General features: G+C 32.6%; 1 protein-coding gene across 1 annotated transcript in view; it reads right to left on the bottom strand.

The window, feature by feature from the left end:
• Nucleotides 1-3,343: 3,343 nt before the first annotated feature.
• The window catches only part of Ak6 (adenylate kinase isoenzyme 6), a 35,494-nt gene continuing 22,392 nt past the window's right edge, over nt 3,344-16,445 (bottom strand). The window contains exons 3-4 of the mRNA XM_035364860.2: nt 14,802-14,947; nt 3,344-6,596 (exon numbers count right to left, since the gene is read on the bottom strand). Coding sequence (XP_035220751.1) covers nt 6,401-6,596; nt 14,802-14,947 — 342 coding nt within the window. The 3' untranslated portion in view covers nt 3,344-6,400. The remainder of the gene's footprint in view (nt 6,597-14,801; nt 14,948-16,445) is intronic.

Genomic DNA, 16,445 nt, shown 5'->3' with positions numbered 1-16,445 from the left:
AGGTTAGAATGTTTTGTTTTTCTTAAGTATGTAAGCAAATAAAGTTTGACTTTCTTAAGCAAGAAAAATGTAATTGCTTATTTAAAGTATTGCTTTTCAAGTGTTATAGAATGGAGTCAGATTTAAGTTAAAGGCGAGAACGATGAAATAATATTCGGGTAGATTCAACGCAACATTAGTGGTGACAACCGGGACGTCATCTCACTGGATTTTAAAAGTAAATACCGTTAAACTTTTAAGCATGGAATTATTAGTAAAGAAATGCTGACCTGATAGAGCCAATTTTACTAAAACTTTTAATGCCTTGAATGATTTATTAAATCAGGAAAAACCTAATGAGGTAGAAATTCGATCAAATTTTGCTAGTTTAAAAAGGATATATGCTCAGCTTTCTAGTTTCGATTCTCAAATAAGTGATTTTTTAGTTGCAGATTCTGATGCAGAAAAATATGAGCGTGAGTATTTGATTATTGAAGATTACAATGAGAAGATGGATAATATTACATTAAAAGCAGAATAGAATGGTATAAATAGAATTTTAAAGGATCAGTGTAAACAGTTAGTTTGTTCTTCTCCCATTCAGGTTAAAAAAGAAAACAGAGTAAAAGCGCAGAATAGGCTGCATCAACAAAGTTGAGAAGGCGGAGCTATGTGACGTCCATAAATGGGTGGGACAGGATGTCCATGGACCTTATAAGATTGAAAAATTACCAAGGCCGTCGTGGGGAATCAAACCGCGGACCCCTGGAATACGTGCCCAGCATGCAGACCACCACACCACGAAGGTGGGGAAAAATACCTTAAATACTTCTCCTTTTAAAGGGCGACTGGGGTTTTTAGGGGACCATCATCATCCAACACCCTTTTAGTTCAGGTGCGACTTGTAGAGACATTAGGTATTTTGGAAGCAAGCAAGATGAAAAATATGCAACGTTTTCTCCGGAAATCAAACTGCAGACTTCTGGAATACGCGCCCAATGTGCAAATCACCACACCATGTAGGCATGCCAAGAAAGCAGGAGAAATACCTTATAAGTAAACAAATTTTGATTGTTGATGTCAGCTATAAATTCGATGTACTTGGTAAAGTTAATGCCAACTTCAATAATAAGGCTAATGTGCAAGGTAATGCGCTGCCTCATGCGGAAGCTCCAGTTACTAGGATTAAATGGCACTCCTCAAAGTTTTCCCACTGAAGATTTCTTTGAGTATATTAAATAATACAAATACCTTGTCATTAGACGAAGTGGCTTCCCTTATTTCATTAAATCTACTAGTGTTAATTTTGATTACATCAAGAATCGAAAATTCAGAAAAGCCATCTGGCCTTTAAATTTGTAGACTTTGAGGAGAGATAGGTTTTCCATATTGTGGATATTTTCCACACCCGGTTCATTTCCGAGCTGGACCTGGAACATTCTTCATTTACTGAAGTGATAGAGCTTCACAAAGTGAAGAAATCAGTAATGTGTTTGTCCACCTCTGGCCCTTATGGAAGCAGTTATTCGGCTTGACATCAATTGATAGAGGTTGCGGATGTCCTCTTGAGGGATATCGTGCCAAATTCTGTCCAACTAGCGCATTAGATCGTCAACATCCTGAAGTGGTTGGAGAGCCCTGCCCATAAAACTCCAAACACGCTCAACAGGAGAGAGATCCAGCGACCTTGCTGGCCAAAGTAATGTTCGGCAAGAAGTAGAAACATGTGCAGTGGGGGGACGGGCATTATCTCGCTGAAACGTAAGCCCAGGGTGGCGTGACATAAAGGGCAACACAATGGGCCTTAGAACTTCGTCGACGTTCCGCCGTGCTGTAAGGTTGCGACGTATAAATAAAAAGGTCCTACTATGAAATGTCACCCCAGATCATCACTCCTGGTTGTTGGCTTGTCTGTGGGAAGACAGGTTGGTATTACACCACTGTCCGGGGTGCCTCCAGACTTGCCTTTGCTAGTCATCGGGGCTCAGTTCAAAGCGAGACTCATCACTGAAGACTATTTTACTCCAGTTAATTCCATTCCAGTGCGAATGAGCCTGACACCACTTCAAACGGGCTTGACGTACAGAGGTCAATGTTAGTCGGCTCAGGGGGCACCGTGACCTCAGCTCACTTTCGGCGAGCCGTCTATGAATGGTCCTTGCAGTCACTGAATCACTAGCTGCCCATACAATCGATGATAATGATGCATCTGGGGCTGTGTATGCCGCTCTGATGATCGCTTGATCTTCACGTTCTGTCATTTCTCTAGGCCTATCACTTCCTTTTTGACGCTGTGTGCGGCCACGGTACACCTATTCCTGCCAACATCATCTAATAGTGGCATTGCTCCTGTTCAAATGTTGAGCTATTTGCCGATAAGAGACCAACCGGCTTCTTTGAGCCCAAATACACTACCTCTCTCAAGTTCTGACATCTGCGCATATCGTTCGTGCACCTGTATGCGAGGCACAGTTACTGTCTACCAGAGTACACACAATGAAATTCGTGAAGAATTTATGACCTAGAATCGTAATTTCTCCTCTTAAATATCTTGCCAGTTGCGCAGATCGGATGCACTATAGCGACAACTGTTCATTCATTGGCAGCCAAAATGTAAAATTTTGCATCTTCTGTCGAAACCTCTATGCATATGAATTTGCTTTATATCTTCTCGCTGCATCATGGTAAGTCTTTTTTTTTTTTTTTTTTGTCTAAAAGTGTATTTATGGAATGCAAATTAATGGATATAGTCTACATGAGACATGCTGTAAATGCGATTGAAGTGTTCTTACTATACCCCCCCTCAAAAAGTTTGCAAATAAAGGATATTTATTGAAAAAGAGACAACTTTACACAGCAATTGCTCATCGTTCTCTAGTCCATATACCCAACTCATTATTCTCCAGTTCATATAGCTGTTAAAATTTTTTTTTTTTTTAAATGGTCTTTTCACAAACTACCTGTCATACAACATATGCCAAGACAATAAGTTTGCCATACACATTGTCGCAAGTGACCAAGATCACATACAAGGAATTTTTTCCCCCTATGGAGATTCAACAAGGATGTTGTGTATGCACTATACTCCAACGAGATTTTCACAAGTTATGTGAAACCATCAATGAAGATTTTTTTGTGTGTACAATAACAATTCGATTACAACTTGGATATATGCCAAGTAACACGCTAGTTTCAACATAATTTTTTTTTTTTTTTTTTTGAAAAATAAGTAAAATTTTGATACTTTGTTTTTTAGATACCTCAGTAGATGTGTTATTGTAGTTTATTTTATACTAGATCTGTTAAGCAGTTTCATTCTTTTTGAAATACTCTCTATCTAGAACAAACTCATTAAAATACAAAACAGCTTGCATAATAATTTTATTACAAAAAATAGTTTTATTCTGAAGAAGCTGAACAAAATAAGGAAAAAAAAAACATTAAAATCCATCTGCACACCTGCCAAATGCGAGACAATCTGAAATTGCAAATAGATTTAAAGATGATTTTCATTCAGAAACACAACATAACAGTACTTAAAAAGCAATCACTGATTCAAGTTTGAATTTTTGGCTCAGTCTATGATTCACAGTTTGGCACCTAAAGAGGTAAGTGGTCTTTCTTGTCTTTTTTTTTTTTTTTTTTTTTTTTTAACGAATATTTTGATGATTATTTGAATATCAGCATCGAAACTACCAAGATCTGATTTGCAAGTATTGCTTGCAATGGAAAGGTAATATTTTAAATTAGTAGTAGGTATGTGCTTTGTTGACAAAAGTGTTTTAGTGGATTTATCACTTTTTAAAAAAATAAATAAATAAATAAAAATTGCATCTTTCAATAAATTACATGAAATTTAAATCTATGAATCAAATTTTAAATAAATCAGTTTATTTTTCTTATATGCAAAAATAAAGACATTTACCTTTTAATAATCATATTTGATTTTCTACTCTTTTTTTTTAAAGCCTACAGAAAATAAAGCTATAAAGTATGTGCCTATGAAAACATGGAAAGCATCAACACAAGTCTTGCGTTAGTCACATTTACATTTTCCCGCCTAACAAGGGTTTCTTTGAATAACACACGTATCTAGCAGCTGCCACAAAAGTGTAAACCATAGATTAAACCAGGAATACAAAAAATCGTTTACAACAGAAAACACTGTAAAAAGGAGAAAAATGAATTTAACATGTTATAAAATATTTCATGTATCAAAATATTTTACTATAGCACCATATAATTTTTGGCAAAGCTTTCAAAATTTCGAGAAATAATCTGTTGAATATTACCCTTTTTTCACTTGACTAGATAGTGATACTTGCGAGTCAAGATTTATTAATCCCCTCTCCCATTTCTTAACTGCAAAAAACATTGTCAAATAATTTTAGCCTTGAGACAATAAAAATTAAAATAATTCTTCTACTAGCAAAAATATGCTATTAAAGCAAAATACTTTGTAACATAAAAGAATATGACATTTGCAATCAAAAAGTTTATATCATTTATATATATATACACATACAAGGAATTTTAAGCATACATTTTAAAATGAAAAGATTTCATCCTTTCTCATACTAACACTTGTTTCATGCAAATCCTTGAGCAAATTTGTTTTTGGCAGCCAATATAACAATGTCAGAAACAAATTCCTTTTAACTTTTAAGGCTATAATTTATACTGTGTGAAATTACACTATTATTTTTATATAAATGTTTAAAAAAAAAAGGAGGGAATTCTAACTAAATATTGTTTATTTACATAATTATAGTCTTCAGCTAAAGGTACTTAATTTTCTGATATTAAGTGAAGCATAATTGAAGATACGTAAATCGGCATAATATTCTTAATCAGACTCTTATGTAACATCTTGTTCCATTTGATTACATGACTGTTTCAATCTGACAGCAGAGGAGAATGAGATTTTATTAAGAAATGGAAAATCATTCCCTAACTCAAGTTTAAGCTGAACTTTGGCTATAAAAGAGAGTATTTAATTTATGAGATGGTAACCGTATATGCTTCACTGGATGATACATATATGATTTTATGATTATTTCTGTTTTCATTGAAGTTGATAAAACTTGCTAAGCTAAGGTTTAATGCCTTCATGCTTAACATTTAAAAAATGTTTTTACATGTAAAAATTTGTGATGCAATTCAATGACCTTTTTTTAAAGGAAGGAAGGAAGGCAAAATTCTTGCATTAAACAAATACACATTTCTATAATTCTATTTCTTTAAGACTGAATAGAGATGATAAACTATGGTTGGAACATTTTTCACTTATAATGACTTAATTCCTAGGAACTCTTATTATAATTATTATACTCTTTAAGTTAAATATAAATTAAGAAAGTAATTTAACTAGTCTTGCATATATTAAATAATTTTTATTAAGAGATAGGATAAAGAGAAATATTACAGACTGGGGAATTATTATTATTTTGTGTGCATTATTTGAATTCAAGAGAGCGAGGAAATAAAAATTCTATTTGCTAATATTGACATTCATGAATGAAACAAATTATAATTATAATCACATTTCATTATTTAATATCCCTGCCTCCCCTAGAAAACTTTGCAATAACAGTATTTGAGCTAAGTATGTCAACTTGCATTATATTAAATAAAAAAGATAAATTGCTTATGTATTAAGAAAATATTAGGTATTCCTATCAAAGAATATTTTTATTTAATTAAAAAAAATATCAGCATTTATCAACATACCATTAACAGAAATATATGTAACACATTTCTTTGTTGGATAATAAAATTACAAAAATATGAACAGGAATTAAGCATTACACTAAAATGCTTGAATGAACATAAGAAAATTCCAATTAAAGGGAAACAAAAACTGGTTGACTTAATCAATGAATAAATGCAACATGTCACAGTTCCAACACTAAGTAAAATATTCGCCACTACTGCATACTCAGCATAGGGAGAACGAACTTATTGGTAATCACCACTGATATCAATTTAAAAAACATTCAATAATTATCACAAATCAGAAATGGAAATAGAGCAATTTTGCTCCAAAATATTGAGCATGCATTAGACTACCATTTGTCACAAAAATTTAAATGACAAAGCTAAGATATGTAGTATATAATAAAAGAAAAGTACTCAACACATAATGCTTTGGAAATTCGATATTATTCATTGCATATTCACCACTAAAATTCACTGTAAATAAATGTGACTCATTCCTTAATTAAATAACAAATGAAAAATAAACGTTTAACAATAAAAGATAAATAAATTATAATTTAATTGACATGAATTCGGTCTAGTCCATTAAGACTAAAAAACATCAAGTTACAAACATAACAAGTTGCTTTTTTTCCTAAGCATCAAATCAACTATACATATATACACATAAAATTCCTAAATAATACACACAAGTGTCACTAGATTATCCATTAGCATGATTATTTTTATATATTTCAATCCATCTGCAAATTTCCTCAATATTAGATTCCATATCTTCTGGAGTATTGCTATTTAACTTGAAAACTATAGATGGGTTATAAGCTTCCTTAGCTTCATCTAGCAATGTCTGAAATATCTCACATTGTATGTTGTTTTCTAATTTTTTACCACTGTACCCTCTGTAAGGAAAAAAAAAAAAAAAAAACTGTTTATATATATCATTATTTAATCGAAAATAAACAGAATAATTATGCACCAAGATACAAATACATGGAACAAACAGATTAAGTGGTATAAATATTAACCAGTTAATAAATTATGAAAATTACCCATTATGGTTATGTTAATTTTCCCTCTGCTTGAATTGTGACCTTCATAACATGTTAATTATGCTCTTATTTTTTATGCTATGGAGTCTGAGAATAGTGTAATTAACTAATCATCTTAGAAACTGGTAATTTTTGGACTTAATTATTTTCTTATTCAGCTGCCAATGGCTTACATATTTGATTTAAAATGTTCCGAGTGAATGAAAATAGTACAAAACAGATCGGCAACTATGCCTAGTTTTAAGATTATTAAAAACTTAACACCCTATTCTTGTATTTAGTACAAATATGAATCAGACATCTTTTTTGATTACTGTGTTTACTTGCATAATAGTTGCACCCCCGTTTTGAAGCAGAAAAAAATGTCAAAAGCGTACAATATTGTGTAATAGATCCCCCCCCGCATGATAGTCGCACCTAGACTTTCACAATGAAAAATTGGCAAAAAAAGTGTGACTATTATGCGAGATATGGTAATTTTTGCACTTTCCCCCCCTCAAGTATATTTCTGAAATACAACTACAGTCAAAAGTCGTTAATTCGAACACCCATACTCCGGAATGATCTATAATCCGGACCTCAAAGCTACAAACTTTCTGCGCATGCGTCGCATTCATGCATGCGCGCAGGCATTTATGAGTGCATGTAAGACCTTTACGGCTGTGAATATGCTTGTGCGCATGCACATTTAATGTGTAACGGACGGTATAAGCTAAGTTAAAATTATCTAATTCAGTTAATGTTGCAGATTGCGTTGTTCCTTAATCTTCGAATTGGATCCGGCTTATTATTTTTTGCAGACTGTTAGAGCAATTTTATAAAAATAAGCTTGAACTTTCGATTATGTCAAATAGAATTTCCGATATATATTTGTAAAGGATCTACAAAGCGAAAGTATGTTTCAAAATCCGAAATCTGTTTATCAATTTCACGCCACAGTGCGCAATGAATTGGAAGTTGATCTGTCAGCACTATCCTTATCTTCAGGGCAGATGTTTTTATTTTATTTGGCTTATAATTCCTTAATAAGTGTAGTATTTCATCTCGATGTACTCCGTCTTTGATATGATATAAATCAAGTTCTCGTCATTATAATTCGCTTCCGATAGTAAAGAAAGTGACCCAGAGGTTATTGAAAACAAAAAAATTTCGATTGACAAATTAGTCGGTTTTCTCAAGAGAGCAATTATAGGACTTGAACAGTGGAACTTTGTAACTAAACAAGAAATTATGTCTGTTTAATAGAATTAAAGAGAAAGCATTATCACATGAAACGAAGCAACCTAAACAACTTACATTGAAAGAAATGTTTAAGAAAGTAAACAAATAAATATTAAGCTTTTTTTTTTTTTTTTTTTTTTTTTTTTTTTTGTAAATTTTGATACCCTTTAGATCATAATTGTTCTTTATTTCATAAATTATGGTTTCATATTTTTAATTTTGTAATTTCTGCATGCCATCTTACCAGATTTAAACTGATGATCTATAATCTGGAATTGCCAAAGTCCCGACGAGTCCGGATTAACAACTTTTGACTGTAATAAGCTTGAGAGCCAAAGAGTTGGTTTTCAAAAAACGTCAAAAAAAATGTTTTTGTGGTGGGGACAGAAATGGCATTTATTTCATGGCTAAATTAGTACCTCTGATAATAAGATACATTTTAGAAAATAAAGAGCTAAGTGAGGAAATAAAACCTATAGCTATATTTTTCAAATATGCAGCATAAGAATTGCATACGTTTTTCGGGGCAGGGTGGTAACCAGAGGCATAGCTGGAGGCAAGGGGGGACATCTGTCTCCTTGTGCAGCACCAAATTGATGCTAAGAAAGTTTAGAATAACATGTTTTCACTTCTTGGCAAACAGGAGCAGTGCAAAATCTTCATTTGTCCTTAGACGTTGAAAGCCCTAGCAATGGCTTTGAGGTTAAAACAATAGAATTTGTAATATATAATCTATATAATATATTGAGTTATAATGAGTTATTAAAGTCTTTCAGTGTCTAAAAGGGGGACTGAGTACCAAGAAATATGAAATATTAGACTTCCTATATGAAAAATGAGACATATGGAATAGCATATAATTTTCACATAGTTGGGGGTTTCAACGCCAAGGACAATTGAAGATTTTACACCCCTCCTGCTTGCCGAGAAATGAAAACATGCAATTCTACATTTTCTTAGCATCAGTTTGTTGCTCCCTTGATGCTGCACCCAAAAACAGATCTCTTCCCTTGCCCTCCCAGCTATGCCACTGTTTACCACCCTCCACTCCACAATGACACCATTTGAAAGGAACTTCAAACTGACTTTCATGCTCTTAATATTTACCCGGAAGAAGTGGTGACAGTTTTATTGTGGAGGTACCTAATAGGTGGTTACTGTTACTTCCTATAGGGGCAGACAATTTTACATCCATGCCTTCTCTGGGATTCAAAACCAGGCCTTTTGGTAATGCAGCTAGGCTCCCCTAACCACTCTACTGTCTGGGGGGCATACACTTAATATGAACTATTCGTAATTCAATTCTGATGTAAAATATATTATTATTTAATTGCATAAATTTCATTTTTAAAATTTTCTTATATTTTTATGTATGATGAAAATAAAATGAACAATCAATGTACATAGGTACTTGAGTGGATAAGCTTAGTTAATGTACCATACACAATAAAATTAAACATCATCAAATACAAGTATTAAATGATTAAACACTGCTTGAATTTAAATAAAAATCTACAAATGTCTAATGTCTACAGTAGATTAAGATAATTCAAGCAACTCAAATAAAATTTAATGAGAAAAAATACAATTCAGATGAAATAAAATTTAATAAGAATTTTACTAAAAATCATTAAGAGGTTATCACACATGGCTACAGTCCCTGCTACACGGGACTTTTCTGAGAAACGAGATTCTGGTAGCACTGGTTTAAACGGGAAGATTCCTAGAAAAAAAAAAAAAAAAAGAGTCCCGCCCAGCTACGGAAGAAATGTTGCGGCTATGCGGGATTTTTTTCAAACCTCACCAAAAATGTCTCGGGTCCCGGGTAGACAACCAATCGGACGAAAGTTCTGCTTATGAAGGATTCCGTGATCCCGATTTGAGCAATAATCGATTACTGTTTGGCATTAAAGTCTTTGTAGTAAGTGAGAATGGTAACCTAGCTACATGTATTTCCTGGAAGTGTGCGGGTTCTGAGAATTGTCCTTTTCGATGTCAAGTTCCGCATAGCCGAAACATAATATGATTGGAACCTTACAGAGGAATCCAATTTGTCTAATTTAAGTTTCATTAAGCGGAAGGACATGGCACTGTATTATGTAACACAAGATCGCTATTGAGGTGTGTTGACACCCCAAGCTATCAAATTATGTAAAAATAAAACATATTATTACAATTCAGTAAAAGAATGCATTCTATACTAATTACAACATTTATTATATAAAACAGCTTCAAAATAATGATAATTTTAAAATGAATAACAAATAAATCAAAAGTACTTACTTTTTTTCAGATGACTAGGAATCACTGATTTCTATGAGAAATTTTTATTTGTGAATGCAATTATAATCCAAATTATTCAAAATTATCACATGGAGAATGATTTATACAATTAATTTTCAAATCAATTAAGCTTAAGAAGGATTATTATATTTTGTAGCTTATACATGCAGCTTCTATTTGACAGTGCTCTTGACATATATATATATATATATATATATTTACACTTCACACATTTAGCTTTTGATTTTCTTTTTCCCTTCAGCACATGTAACATCTACGATAACAATTTTCTTTTCTTTGTAACTTTCTTCTTCGGTGTCAATTTCTTTCTTTTCATCAGGAGAATTTTCATTGTGTTCCTTCTGTTTCTGTCGTGATTTCAAATGAGGATCTAAAAGTGCAAAGGCCAAATCCTTAAAGAAGTGCCTCCATTTCCCGAATTTCTCCAGTAGAGTTTTAGTATATAAAAGCAAGATCCTTGAATTTATACTGGCAATATTTAACAGTGAAAAAATATTACCATAGGCCATGGGTTTGATATTCTAGTCACAGAATACGCGACACCCATTTCATCGACTATATCAACGGCTCCTTTCAGCATGTTGTACAACACAATTACTTTGGATTTTTTCAAATATCTCGTGGTTTCATTATCATACACAATTGACAAAAGATTAATACATTTGTTCTTTTTAGCCATATAAGAAAGTAGCATTAAATCCTTTTGAAACCCAAAGAGGGTTCTCTATTCTTATTTGATGCAATTTCAGGTGGGATAATCTTCTTGTCTTTAAATATTGTTCCAATGATAGAAATTTTATTTTTCTTAAGAAATTGGCCAATTCATAACTGGTATACCAATTGCCTGTAGCAATGTTTTTTCTAGAATTGTATAATGTAGCTAGAATATACTTTGCTATTTCACAAGAACTGTTGACTTTCTTGTATGGCTCATCTGGCTGCTGACCTGCGTAAATTTTCATGTTAAAAATATAGAAGGTTCTAGCATCAACCACAGCAAATATCTTCTTTATACCATATCGTGCATGTTTCTTAGGCATATATTGCCGAAAGGAGCATCATCCTAAAAAAGGTTCTAGCTTTTCATCCAAAGTCACATGTTCCCCTACATGATATAATTTCTGATGATTCTTGACAAAATTTGTAAACAGACTTCTTGTTGGAACTAATTTATCACTCTTTCTTCTGTCATCCTGTGTTCCGAAGTCATCGAATCATAAGGCACGAGGAATGAAAAGAAAACACTTATAATTCACAGTTTTACAAAAAATATCAAATACTGTGCCATCAGTCACCCATAAATCCCTAACAATTAAATGGAAAGATTTGTGTGATCTAGCTATGTATAAGAGTCCTAAAAAAGCAAGAAACTCTTCCTTTTCCTACAATTTTTGCATCTCTTTCTCTTTTAAAATTTCCCAAAATATTTTTTACATAAATATTAGAGCATTTCACAATCATTTCAATCATTGTCATCAAATACTAGGTTCTATGCATCAATGGGTGAAGCCACATCTTTAGATATATGTGTATTGCCAGGCAATTTTTTTATGATATTATGGGACGCCATGCATCTTTGAACGCAAAAGGGTTCTTTCTGCCATTTTGATAACAAGGAATGTCTTCTGAAGAGTTGCTGTTCTTCTGATTCAGACTGATGATCACTAAATATATCTTCGTTATCCAAATCTCCTAATTCTTGTTCTATAGAATCTTCATCTGACGAAACCTCCTCTAATAATTTTTGAAGTCTTTTCAATTCTTGAACATATGTCAAATGAGAAAAAGACAGAACAGAGCGACTTGAACACGCCATGGCTCACACTGAAAACCAGCAAAATGAAAGCATGTATGGGATGTCCGCACACCCCAAAACTGTTCTTTAAACAACAATAAATTCTTGGAATTTGCTGTTTCCACATGAGATGTATCGAACATGACCTTGGAGGCAGCTACTGATGGACCTAAACATTTCGATTATGGGGGGACATTGCCGGTGATTTTTATTTTTTTAATAGTGTGTCTTCACTGGTTAATTCAATAAAGTTCATATATTCCTGGGAAACGTTTTCCATAGCAAAGGCTAAAAATTAAAAAACTGGGAGATTCGGTCATCAACCGAGAAACAGGGAGATGAGATGAAAAACCAGGAGAGTTGGCAGCTATGTCTTTAGTTCAAAAAGGTTATTAAAGTGCTAGTATGACAGTTATATTTAATATGCAAAATATTATGTAGTCACTTTGAAAATTAAAATGAATCAGAATGCATATAATTTTCCTGCATTTCTGGAAGCAATGCTGCCTTGTTGGTTAACTGTTACAGACTGGTCGTCTCATCATTCTGGATACTTTAAATATCTGAAAATGTTAAAATTAGTAGAACCAACAGACTGATCAGACAGAACACAGGACGAGAATTTCCTGCAAATAAGATGGTTGTCCCATGATATGAAATCTGTTTGATTAATGAAATAAGCTTCTTTGTTTAAAATGCAAAAATGTGAAAATGGTCTCAAGATGTCGCATTATAACAAAAGCTTCAGTATTCTGGATGATGTCACTTTTTACATTTAATTCTATACAAAGTACACTAATGCAGTCTAACAACTAAATTCTGGTAGTGGAAATCTCAAACACAAGACATTTTATTGAACTTTCTGTAGAGGAGAGTAAACACAAATTAAGACAAAAAGTCGCAGATCAACATTTTCATTTTATTTAAGAACTGTATGTATAAGAATGAGCATATGTCATAATTTTGAAGCACAGTCATGATGGCTGAGTGCTTCGGCAAGAGGAAGGAGTTGATACCAAACTAAATTCGGCCAATTATCTTTATTTCTAGATTTCCAGGCACACTAGAATAATTCCTCATAGACAACATACTCTTAAATGATACAATGTGTATATGAAGTTATTGTAATTGTATGATTAAAGAGCATGCTGTCTACGAGGAATTATTCTAGTGTGTCTGGAAATCTAGAAATAAAGATGATAATTAACTGAACTTAGGTGGTTTCAACTCCTTCCTTTCAGCGAACCACTTAGCCGTGACTGTGCTTCGAAATTACGACTAATTAAAGAGTCGACAGGATGTCTACATGCTGCCGCAACCCCAAAATGCTTCAGTTCAAAGTATCAAGTGATCAGTTGTGTTTCGCTTTTCACCGTCTTTGCTAAAGTGCGGTGAATACCGCAACGAGCTCCCAACAATTTCCAGTGACTGGACTGTGAAAGAAAAAATCCAAAAAGTGACTTAAATTTAATGCAATGTGTTGAAAGTTTATCGATCGCTACAACGTGATGACGTCTGCTTCTGACGTGAAGATCTTCGGGTGCTGTGATTTGCGTAGGTGAAAAGAATTCGTCTAACATGCGGAGTGAAAAAATTTTAAAAATCATGCGATGACATCTGGATACTTCTAAAGCTGTCTGTGCATTTTTCGTCAGTTAACGCGACGTGATGTTTGATCTCAACAGTGAAATCTGAATGTTTCTAATGATGTGTGTGCCCATACCAAGCGTTATGTGTTATAGTGCAAAAAGCATCTACGAGTATGCCATCACGTATTGTAAAATCTTCAAATATGGTGTTTTTGAAATGTGAAAAAATTGTAGTGATGTGAAATTTTTTAAATTTCCAGTGTAGAATTAATGTGATTCAATATTCTAATTTGGTGCTTCAAAATTTATTTTAAAGTATCGGCGCAAATTCATCGGAAAAAAGTACAAATTAACCATGAAGATAAGATCCCAAATTAAATCTACAGAAAAAAATTTAAATTGCGACCATTTTCACCATTTTCGATGGCTCCAATAATGAAAACTCATTGACACATTTTTCTTATTGTTTGAGAAAAAATGCCAAACTAAAACTATTCTCGATAATGAGAAGTCTTTACTTCTTTCAGAGTGCCTACATGGCGAAGCTCTGGCATTTTTTCTCCACGAATGTGTCAAGTTAGAACGGAAACAGATGAATTTAGGGGGACAGCACCAAATCTAGAATGTGAATTTTGAGGTCGCCAATTATGTTTTAAAAGCAACTATCATATTTTGTTATATCTTACATATATACATACGACATAATTGAAACCTCCAAGCAGCATAGCACGTTTTATCTGCTTGTGAAAAACTGAATTTAAACAGCATTATCCAACTAGATATACATAACTGCTTATTTTACTTTTTTCGAAACTTTTGAAATCATTACTATGACAGTTAAATTACTACAGAAAGTATGACAGTAATACATTTTTATGACAAGGTAATATATACTAAGGGACTACAAATTTCAGGACTGGATTAAAGCAGTTGCATAGCTCAGAATGTGAAAAACAAAATGCCGGGCACAAAATAACCAAGGTAATTCATGCTAAGTTCTAAGCAAATGTTAGCATCAATGGAATAATATAAAATTTCAAATAAAACAGCAAATTTTAAGTTATTACGTTAACTACAAAATAAAAAATATATTTTGAATTACAAGAAATTCAATTTTAATTATAAAAAATACAGATATTAATTTACCTGCGTACAAGTCGGTCATAAAGAATAGTATTATCAGTAGTCAGTACAAATATTATGTCAAACCAGTTTTCGGGGAAAAAATCACAACCATGATAATCAACAATTTTTCCACCTTCAAGCATTTTATCTTCTAATTCCGATACAACCTAAAATGAGAAAAAAATTAGAATTGTGCTATATATTAAAATCCAAATACTATATTAATAATGTTACAAACTGATGGACATTAAAAATAACAACTCATAGTTTTATTAATAATATTAGCCAGCCTTTTAGTACAACATTAGTAATTTATTCAGATTAAAAAATAAATAAAAATGCATGTACAGCAAATGATTTACAGCTGACACCAAATAAATTATATTAGTCATTTTATTCACTGATTATCTTAGTAGCAAAAAATTTGATATTCAAAAGCTATCATTTCAGACATTATTTATCAATCAGAAATGCACACACACACACACCAATTAAAAAAAAAGTGAAAATCTAACAAATGACACCTGTGCATCGTCATATTAAAATAGAAAGATAATAAAACAGAACCACTCATTATGCACTATTTAGGAAAAAGATCCAAATGATTTCCTGTAATAAAATGCCCTTTAGGTTTATCTGTCCATAACCTCATGATTACTTTATGTAAAAATTGCTTTTGGTGCCACCTTAAAACAACTTTGGTTTTTTTTGGGGGGGTAAATAACTGTCATTTTTTATGCTTATGAAAGAGACATCATATGTAGATCCAACAAGTGCAATTAAAAATAAATATGCAGCCTTCTATAAATTATTTTTATAGCTAGAAATGTATGATAATTTTTTATAACTACAGTCAAAAGTCGTTAATCCGGACTCGTCGGGACTTCAGCGATTCCGGATTATAGATCATCAGTTTAAATCTCGTAAGATGGCATGCAGAAATTCTAAAATTAAAAATATGAAACCATAATTTATGAAATAAAGAACAATTATGATCTAAAGGGTATCAAAATTTGCAAAAAGAAAAAGCTTAATATTTATTTGATTACTTTATTAAACATTTCTTTCAATGTAAGTTGTTTAAGTTTTGCTTTGTTTCATGTGATAATACTTTCTCTTTAATTCTATTAAACAGAAATAATTTCTTGTTCAGTTACAAAGTTCCGCTGTTCAAGTTCTATAATTGCTGTCTCGAGAACACCGACTAATTTGTCAATCGAAATTTTTCGTTTTCAATAAACTCTGTTACTTTCTTCGCTATCGAAAGCGAATTATAATGACGAGGAGTTTGATTTAAATCATATCAAAGACGGAGCATATCGAGATGAAATACTACATTTGGTAAGGAATTATAAGCCAAATAAAATAAAAACATCTGCGCTGAAGATAAGGATAGTGCTGACAGATCAACTTCCAATTCATTACGCGCCCGCCGCGGCGATCCCCCCCGCCGAGCAGCGTGAAATTAATAAACAGATTTCGGATTTCAAAACATATTTTCGCTTTAGATCCTTTACATATTAACAAATATATATCGGAAATTCTATTTGATATAATCGAAAGTTTAAGCTTACTTTTATAAAATTGCTCTTACAGTCTGCAAAAAATAATAAGCCGGATCCAATTCGAAAATTAAGGAACAACGCAATCATCAACATTAACTGA

Source organism: Stegodyphus dumicola, chromosome 10 (genome assembly GCF_044657685.1).
Source record: "Stegodyphus dumicola isolate Sdum_Otavi_A_Nest chromosome 10, ASM4465768v1".
Lineage (NCBI taxonomy): Eukaryota > Metazoa > Arthropoda > Arachnida > Araneae > Eresidae > Stegodyphus > Stegodyphus dumicola.
This window is presented reverse-complemented; position numbering and strand designations above follow the sequence as displayed.